General features: G+C 45.7%; 1 protein-coding gene across 1 annotated transcript; it reads left to right on the top strand.

Annotated features, from left to right (window-relative positions):
- The first annotated feature begins 369 nt into the window (after positions 1-369).
- Positions 370-8,041, top strand: prox2 (prospero homeobox 2). The gene is made up of 4 exons (XM_030117301.1): positions 370-1,911; positions 3,914-4,021; positions 6,316-6,510; positions 7,874-8,041. The coding sequence occupies exons 1-4, from the start codon at positions 370-372 to the stop codon at positions 8,039-8,041; spliced, it is 2,013 nt and encodes a 670-aa protein (XP_029973161.1).
- The last annotated feature ends 1,920 nt before the right edge of the window (positions 8,042-9,961 follow it).

Below are 9,961 nucleotides of genomic sequence, written 5' to 3'. Positions count from 1 at the left end.
TCTCTGTTATTGTGAGAGGAATGAAACGTTTCCTTGATACGGAGACAACTGCTGTCGAAAGTGTGTTTTTATTATTATTCACCGTGAAGTTTCATTAACAAAACATCGTGTTATGTTTTCTGCTTCCTGTCTTTGCTCGTGCTTTTGCCATGATTTTAAAACTTGTGAATTGGAAAATGTGTCTTTTTTTAATATTAAAAAACAAAATTAAAAAGACACATTGCAAAATATATGAAGACAAAGGTCTAAAGTCGTGAGATGAATACTGATTAAAATCTTAATTCTTGACTTGATTTCTGTGTTTTCAGGATCCGACTCATCACATAACTCATTCTTTAACACGTGCGGCGTGACGCCCTGTAAGCGAGCATGAACCTCAGCCTCCCCGACCAGAACATGCACGGCTCCTCCGGTGACGGCTGCCTGGAGGACGACAAGGCCGACGTCATGCTGCCCTGCTTCCGCAGGAACATGTACGACGAGCCTCTGGCGCCCTACTCCAACGGATCCATCATCTCTCAGCTCCTCTGCAAGACCATCCACAGCAAGAGAGCCCTGGACGAGAGCCACTTCTACCTCTCCAGCTCCGCCGCCGCCGCCGCCGCCGCCGCCGACTCTGGGCAGGAGGACCAGAGCAGCGTCTCCTCCAAGGACAGCACGGTGGAGGCGGCGTCCCCCGTCGGCCTGGTCTCCACGGGAGGCAGCCCAGAGGGGGAGCATCCCATCAACGACCATCTCCAGGCCAAGAGGGCGCGGGTGGAGAACATCATCAGGGTGATGGCCGGCTCGCCCAACGGCAGGCAGCACGGCGACGGCGAGAGGTCCGACGCCGACGCCAGAGACGCCCGCGAGGCCCGGGAGGCGTACAGGGAGAACAAACGCAAGCAGAGGCTGCCTCAGCATCAGGACCACAGCTGTGCGGGGCAGGTGAGCAGAAAAGCCGGCGGCGGCGGCGGCAGTGAGAACAGCAACGCCAAAGACGAAGAGTGTCACAAGTTGAAGGAGCAGCTGCACAGCATGCAGAGGCTGCTGCACCAGCTCCAGGAGAAGTTCCTTCAGGTCTACAACCGGGAGGATCCGGAGTACGACAATCCAGACGAGGCCGATATGGGCGCGGAGCACGACGTGCTGGAGGAAAGCTCAGAGTTACATGAAGACGACTTCGACAGGAAGAGCAGACGGGCGGCAGCGGACTGTAAGGACCGGGCGAAAGCGACGCAGCAGAGGGAAAGTCCGAACCTGCAGGAGGCGCTGAAGCAGGAACTGTCCAGAGCTGTCAATGACTGTGTGGACCGGGTGTTCAAGAAGGCGTCTTCCTCGGGGCTGGACCTGTCCCCCCGGCAGCACCTGTGCTCCACGCCGGAGCTGCAGCTGGTGGACAGGAAGAGCCAGCAGGCCTCCTCCGCCCTGGACCCGCCCCAGGCCGACGACCCCGCCGCCAAGCCCCGCTCGCTGGAGTACTACGACAGCTCCGAGGTCCAGAGCCCTCAGGATCAGACGGAGGCGCTGTCGCTGGTGGTCCGCAAGCCGGCGGTGACCCCCCTGAGCTCGGTGACCCCCGCGGTGAAGAGACCCTACCCGGTTCACCAGGCGCCCTTCCAGTTCAACTACACCACCCCTCTGCACGACAGCCACATCCTGGAGCACCTCCTCAAGTACGGGCCCCACTCCAACTTCGGCGGCCTTTCCTGCATGCCCCCGTCGCTCGACCGGACCTCCCCGGACTCCGTGGACCTTCCCTGGGACGCCATCGCCATGAGGTCAAAGGTGACGTCCGGCCACCTCGGCCACCACCCTCGCTCCTCCTCCCTGGGGGCGGTGACGGTGGACAACCTGTGCCTGCCTCACGTGAAGATCGAGTGCGGCGAGCTGCAGGGCATGGCCGAACGAAACCCCTACATGTCCCTCAACATATCCTTTCACCTGAGAAACAGCCACACGTTCGATTAAATAGAACATCATCTGCAAACAATGCATCCATCTCCACGGTGCAGTTAGCCTGAGGGATGTTCGAGACGTCCCACTTCCACCTGGTGTTACTGGAATAAGACTAACATATGTTAAATAAGTGTCCTTTAGAAACAGAAAGCAGAGCTGAAACCTTTCGCCACTCAGAGTGAAACTCATTACCTTTAAAGCCACACTCACACAGGATTTCCTGTTTCCATAATAAACAATATTGTTGGGCCATAACCAACAAATTACATTAGTTAAGGGTGATTACTTTATAAAATGAGCGCTGCAGTAACATTGATACGGTTCGATCAGTGCATTCATTACATCCATCTTCAGCTTTAAATCTTCATTCTAATATTTTTGCCCCCATTGACTGATTTCCTTCAGTTCTCATCCCCTTTCCTCTGCAACTTTCATCAGAAATTGCACCCTGTGTATTTCTAAATCCATATCTAAGTATAGTGATGTAAAAAAGGACGAAGTCTTTGAAACGAATGAAAACCTTCAATGCGGTTTGTTGCGTCTTAAGATGCATTTAACAATCTTTTATTTTGATTTAATGCTGCATAAGCTAACGCCTCGCACAGCTCAGCGAATAGACTTTGTTTGATAATTTCTTGTATATATATGGTACATTTTAAACAAACCGGGTATTTCATCCTCTCCGTCTGAACAATGGCTGGCTGGTCGGCTGCAGCTCGGCTAGTTCCAGTAACAAACTTCAAGGAGAATTTTTTGTTTGATCTCGCTAACCTCATAGAAAATTATAGCATCTTCTTTAATCTGAGCGGAGTAATGACTTTAAGTCTAGAAAAAGACAAATAAAAAGGAATACAAGGCTTTGATAAGAATTGCCAGGAACAAAAGCCAATTTTTCAAAGGCAGAGAAAAAGCATCGGTTTCTGTTTCAGGAAGCGTCGTTTTTTCAGACTTGAAAAGGTGCAGGATCTATTTCTCCATCATCACAGTGATAGGGGTGCATCTAAAAGGTCACATCTGAGTGCTGCTGGAAACCACAAGTGCCTCCCAACCATAACACTTGAGCTCTTGTCTTGAGCATTTGTTGTTGGATACCTTTGTCAGAATGTACATGATTGAAAGAGAGTGCAAAGATTGCTGTGTCTCCAGCCTCAGAGCAACTCAAAGAAAATTTGGTTGTTTTATTCAGGAAAAAAAAAAAAAAAAGAAAAAGAAAAGAAAATCGACCTTTGTTTGACAACTCGCATGAATTATTTTATTCCGCGGCTTTCTTCCACACGGCGATGAATTTACAGCTCAGTAATTACAGGCGTCTTCCTCGACGCGCTGTAAATAATCCCAGAATATTTTCGTTATACGGTGTGATCCGTCTTTAAAGTGCAAAGAGCCGCGTTTCTCTTTGAACAATACCCCATCAATCTTTCATCCAAACTTCCTCATTTCAAAGGTAGGATTCCCTAATAAATGTGCGGCGAGGTGACCTGATAAGGAAAGATTATGACCTAAGGCGAGGTAGAGGACTACAGAGGAAGCGGTCCCGAGCATCTTCATTGCCATGGGGGGGGAAAACTTGTGAAAAGACTGCCTTTATTAGTGCTCGCAATGAAAGAAGCACACGTTGCACCGATCCATTCGATAATTCTTTCTGAGGAACAGTATATCGCAGCATACGCTGTCTTTAAATCAACTCAATTCTATCTGCTAATCGGCGTCTTTTTTCCCAAACAAGCCGTCTCCACTGGCAGCCATGAAGTGCTCCGCTCTCTAATTAAAAATCCCTAATCTAATTCCTAATTCTGTTTTGCCAATAAGCACATGTTAGGGTCATTATTGACTCCCCGGTTAATGCCGAGCTGTTCTTTAAGCGGAATCCAATTTGGCCGAGGACTGAGGCAACACAACACCGCGGTCCGCGATCGCTCCGCGCCGGTACTGTGTGTTAATTGTGAGTGTGTGTTTCTTAACGCGCCGGCCATACATCCAGGAGGGCCTCACCCCGAGTCATCTGAAGAAGGCCAAGCTCATGTTCTTCTACACCCGCTACCCCAGCTCCAACGTGCTCAAGACCTTCTTCCCTGATGTCAAGGTAGGAAATTAAAAAACACACAAAAAAAAAAAACAGTAATCATCTTTTTATTCAAACCGCCTCAGAGAATTTGTTTGTCCTGCGTTTCGCTCTGCGGTATCTACTTGTCAGTGTGTGTTTGGCACGGAAAACAATCGGCAGCGTGTCCGAGGAGAGAAACAAAAAGCGCAGAGGGTTTAAATAACAAAGCCGCTGAGCTGCTAGTATGTCCTGGGGGCAGAGGGAGATACAGGGGCATTCTCTCTTTAAAAAAAGCCACTCCAGTCAGCAAATGGAGTGACAAAGGACTCTGTAGGCAAGGCATTGCTATTGAGAGTCAACAGAGGGTTGGTATTAGAGACTTGTGCGGTTACAGCCAGGCGGCGGCGAGCTGGGCCCAAACACAACATCCTGTGTATTTTGGCCTTGGTGTCCCGTCATCCTTTTCTATCTCCTTTTTTATTGTCTTCTCTCGTTTCTCCTTCCCCGAGTCCTGCTGTTTGCTTTTTGCATTCAGAGTGCGAATCTCCGCTTCCTTCTTTTATATGTCAGGCCTACACACACACACACACACACACACACACTGACAGGTCAAAGGATGCTCACCCAACATACAAGAAGACAACTTTCATGAAACATTCATGAGTTGCTGAGATCTGATTGTATATCGGATTGTGGGGAAAAAAGGGAATTTATGTTGAGAAACAGTCTAGTGTTTCCAGTGCTTTTTAAGTATAAATCAAGACAAGTGCATTTCAAACACGTGGTAATATTTATTTTTAACCCTTTATTGTGCAATAAGCTATACATGCAGTACATTCAGGGAGGATCTGAGTGAAGGAGAACCTGCAGACGGTCGGTCTCAGAGGGCTCAGTCTTACTTTATGGATAAAAATGGACTCATTTTGACATTTGACAGCAGTAAAAACACCCTCCATGGAATTCTTCTATCTTAGTTTTTCCTAAACTGACCCAAAACACATAAAATGTATTGCTTTAAATTTAAAAATATTTCCACGTGCTTCAAATTTCTGTACAATCAGTCTATCAAGGATTATATTTGAGATATAATTTACTATTATTTAAATCAAGGAAAACTGTTGCAAAGTGTGACAATCAGTTTTGATGTTTTCATGTTTTATGTGAATAAAATATGTAATGACATTTATCGCTTTTTTATGTCTTAAACCTCAAGGAAATACAGTCTCCTCACTTTATAAAACATTTATTGGGATTAGTCAAATATTTATTAACATTAAATTATTTTATACTCAGAAGAGAATTTTCCAATTACTGCAACTTTTATCAATAAGTCTTAAAATATGTCAGTTTTAGCTTTTTGAGCATATTTATTTTGTAAAAAATTATATTATTAGTATATTTTCATGAGGAAAAAAGTCACAAAGTGTTGAAATATCTCCCAACATGTATTTTGCTGAGTGGTTTTTGAATATTGATTAAACATTTCAATTATTTGAGACACATAGATCATAAAAATTGACATTTACAAATATGAAAACAATATAAACCATCGTTCTGTGTGACAGCTCAGATGGTTAACGGTGACACACGTCCAGATCAATTTGTCGTAAGGGTGTTTTATTTAATTTATCGCTGCGTCTGACGCTCAGTCACAGGTTTGGACCGGGGCCTCCGTCCTCCTATCTCCTCTGTGAATCTTCCACGGTCTGGTCTCCTGAGCCGGCGATGGGCCCCTGCTCTGGATCCGCCCTGACCCCCGGGGTCAGGGGGGAGGATGCTGTCGCTGCAGCCCTGCGAAACGTCTCCTCCTTGCTTTACAATCCGGCGGTGGGAAGTGGCACTGAACAAAAGAGCAGCTAATCCCAGTGTCTGATTCCATCCTATCAGCCCGAGTCAACCAGAGGGAAGCTTCCTTCTGTCCTTACGCCGGCGCTCTCTCACCCGCCGCACCGGGGGGAAGGAGCGTCTTTGATGCCGGCCCAGCCCTTAGGCATTTTTTTTCCCGTCTTTCTGGATGACGAGATAGAATAACAAGACTAATGTCAAGACCGAGTTTGGAAATACAGAGTCGTGACAGATGTTGTTTCATCCAGGACAGTGGTGGGAAAAGATCAGAGCAATTAATGTTGAGTGGAGTGACAGAGCGACGGGACGGGGGGGGGGGGGGGCATTGGGATCCATCCACGTGTGCCAAATGTGGACCTTCAGCAGAGCGGCCCTCCAGCGCCAATCTGTCCAGCAGCAAATGTCGATTTAAATCAGCTGTTTTACGTCTTCTCCAAGGAGATAAAGAGACTCTTGACCCCTGACCTCCCCCCTCTCTCCTTCCCCAGTTCAACCGCTGCATCACCTCCCAGCTCATCAAGTGGTTCAGCAACTTCCGGGAGTTCTACTACATCCAGATGGAGAAGTTCGCGCGCCAGGCCATCCTGGACGGCGTCGGCGAGGTGAAGGACATCTCCGTCAGCCGCGACTCGGAGCTCTTCAGGGCGCTCAACATGCACTACAACAAAGCCAACGACTTCCACGTAAGTCTGACTCTTCAGCCTTTTATCTCAAACGTGCCGAAAAGATCAGTCGTCTCACCGGACTGCGGTGAATAAGTGAATTTCTGGAAGCGTCAGCGTCAGCGCTGACACACGTGGTCGTCTCCGCGCTGACCTGTGTGTCACACTGCACCTGCGGCCCGGCCGGCCTTCGCGGCCGTTATCCAAACTCCAGAGTGACGCTTTATCAAACTGTGGGAAGAGGAAGCCGCGAAATCCCACTGAAACAACCGAGGATTAGAGGACCGGCACGCCTGAGCGGGACCCAGATTGCTACTGATGCGGAATGCTGAGAAAGACGCTGTGGAGCGCGAGGGAGAAGGCCGTGTGGTGGGAAAGGGATGAGACCGTTTTCTTTACCTTGGGACCAAGACATTCCTTTCCCAGGGACGCTTTTGTGTCGGGAGATGAGGGGAAAGAAAAATAACTTATGCCAACAACTGTTGTGCTAACTGGCCAGTGGATGGGAAACAAGTGCTGCAGCAGCATCGGGGCTTTTCTGTTTTTTTTCTTTTTTTTTCTCCCAGCATCCTTTGCATCCAGACTTCACTTCAGTGGTGTGTTTTTGTGGATGAGGGCTCTCCCAGCGTTGGGAATATCATCCACAGGGGGCAGTTTAGGGGGAAGACGGGGGCATTTACGCCCTGCATGTAACCACACCGTCAAAAAAATCACATTAAAGCATTTTTACATGTAAGCAAAGCAGAACGCTCACTTCTCATTGATGGTTAGATTTAATTTAATTCACATGCAGCACATTGTCTCATGTTAAATAGTACATTTTTTGTATTTTTTGTTTTTTTTCATGTTGAATTTCTTCTTTTTCCATAATAAAAACGTAATATCAATATACTTTTCCATAGTAATTTGCATCTTTATTGCATTTATATTACTTAGATGTTTTAATGAATACATGCATATCATTTTTAAACTGTTTGTGGTTTCCTCACAAATCTCACTCTCACTGAATCCGGCTAAATTGATCGATCGTGGTTCGATCGGATAGTGAGCGAGCCGCTGTTCACCTGGGAGGTTCCTCGAATCCGCCTCGTTCCTTCGGAGCTGAGGAGAACGAGGAAGAGCGCCCACCTGCCGTCAGTTCAGGCTCGAGAAAAACAAGACGGGCTAATCAAAGAGGGCTCTAATTGAAAGTTAATGATCGCTCCGTTGCATTTATTGTGTGTGTGCCGAGAACAAAGAGGTCTGCTCCCTTTCATCACTTCCAGTGTTTGAAGATCGGCGCTCCGGCTCTTCTTTTCATATAGATGTTTGAGAGAAATGGATCTTCCTGGATGTTTGTAACCCGGCTTGACACGAAGAAACCTTTCCGCTCTCGTCCCTTCAGGTTCCGGACAGGTTTCTGGAGGTTGCCGAAATCACCTTGCACGAGTTTTACAACGCCATCACCGCGTCCAAAGACTCGGACCCGGCGTGGAAAAAGGCCATTTACAAAGTGATCTGCAAACTGGACAGCGACGTGCCGGAGGAGTTCAAGACGTCGTCGTACTTATAGGCGGCTCGCGCCCCCTTTTTTTTTTTTTTTTTTTAAATAAGTCAATCAAACAGTATTATTTCATCATTTCTTGTAGTGCATTTTAGTGAGGTGGGATGTAGATTCACTTTGTATTAAAGAAAAAAAAAAGACAAACTTTCATACACGCCCTTTTAAAAGTTTCAGATATTTGTTCTGATTTTTTTTTTTTTGTGCTCTGCTTTGACTGAAAAGACGGCAAATGATAATAATGACGATGATCTTGTGGATTTCTTGTTTAGTGCCGGGTTTTCACAGTGTGGGAGGATCCCTTCGGTCCCTGTAGGTCTTTATTTTTAGTCTGTAACCTTTGTAGCTGTCACACTTCTCGGTTTTGCACTAAAGCCCCGTTTTATTATCGCAGCGATTTCCAGCCCTCTTGATTTTAATGGGCATAAGAGTTTTTTTAATGTTTTGAAAATAGCTGAGTGTGCTATGAAGCGCTGTCTACAATGGTTAGAAAAAGGTTGGGAATCAGTGTGTTATAGGAATAATCAGTCCCCGTTAGCTTTTGTAGTTTTAGGTCACACTCACTGTTTGTTTTCAAAGATAAAATTAAGAGAAACACAAATGAATTTTCATTTACACAAACCTGCATGAGGAAAACCTCGTGAGAAGCTAACGTAACGAGAAACTGAAGCCAGATAAAATGGTTTTGGTTTCAGACGCATTGAAAAATTGCCATTTTTTGCGACGTCTTTACAACTGAAAAGGCGTCCCCCAGACCCTTCCTGCTGCGTCTCTCCTGAAGCTTTCCGGCGTCCCCACACTCTGAAAACCGCTGGTTTTAGTCTTTCCTTTAATTATCTGCACATTTTAGAGAGTTACTGGATTTAAAGATGTGTCAAAAAAAACAAAAAAGATCATAGCATAGACTGCTTTTCATGGCAATCGCCCTGTTTTGACTTTGTGTTTTCCTTCTGTGTGTTTCGGGTCTAAATGTCGGTGCTCTGCTCGTCGCGTGTTGCATATTATCTTCTGACTATCTTGACAGAACGCATGTGAAAAAAATAGCTGCCGGTGATTGTCATGGTTTTATTGCCAGGTGTATAGAAACGGCTCTCGTCATGTAAAGAACAATCGTTTCCAAACAGATGTTGTACTTGGATGGATATGAAAATTAAAGATGCACTAAATTATAATACAGACGTGATGCGTCACGAGTGTCTTCTGGTGTCTTTTTTAATAATTTTTTTGCTTTGTCAACAGCGTCAGCTTATTTGCCTTTATAAAATAATCGACATTTGAAATAATATTTCAGAAAAACAGTAGTCTGGGTGTCAAACATAAGGCCTGAGGGTCAGAACTCGTCTGTAAGAGGCTCACGTATTGAAAAATTTCAAAGAAAACATTGATTTTGTAAAATGTATTTTCCTTAAAGTAGAGAACAAAACACTCACTGAAAGTTAGCCAGCATGTTGCTATAAGGCTATGTATAAACGTGCAGAATGCAACAGCTACAGGTTGTTTTTTTTGGACATTTCACTCTATTTTGCAACAGAAATCTTCATGAAAATTGTCCCGATGTTGAGATTTTAGACCTTTTTCCTCATAATTGTTGGATTTTGTGAAAATATCAACATTTCCACTTCATGCCAATACAAATAAATACTTTAAAAATGTAAATATATAGGTAATTATTATACTATTTTATCACTCAAGATGAAACTCGACTGTATGAAGCCTCTGAACTAAAATAAACCACATGAAATGTTGATTTAAATCAGGAATTCAGATTGAAGGTGTACTTGGTGTTTGACTACATGCTGTAAAGAGTGAGCATCTCTGTGTGTTTATAATTCCTGACTGCTGCGTCTGCTGAAGGCTTCATTCTTGCCTGTGAAAGTTCTAACCGGCCGCGGCTCCACGGCGGTCCGAGGGCCGAGCCCCTAAGGTGCCTCT

The sequence above is a fragment of the Salarias fasciatus genome, chromosome 19 (genome assembly GCF_902148845.1).
Source record: "Salarias fasciatus chromosome 19, fSalaFa1.1, whole genome shotgun sequence".
NCBI lineage: Eukaryota > Metazoa > Chordata > Actinopteri > Blenniiformes > Blenniidae > Salarias > Salarias fasciatus.
The sequence above is the reverse complement of the archived record's forward strand: the minus strand, read 5'-3'. Positions and strand labels throughout refer to the sequence as shown.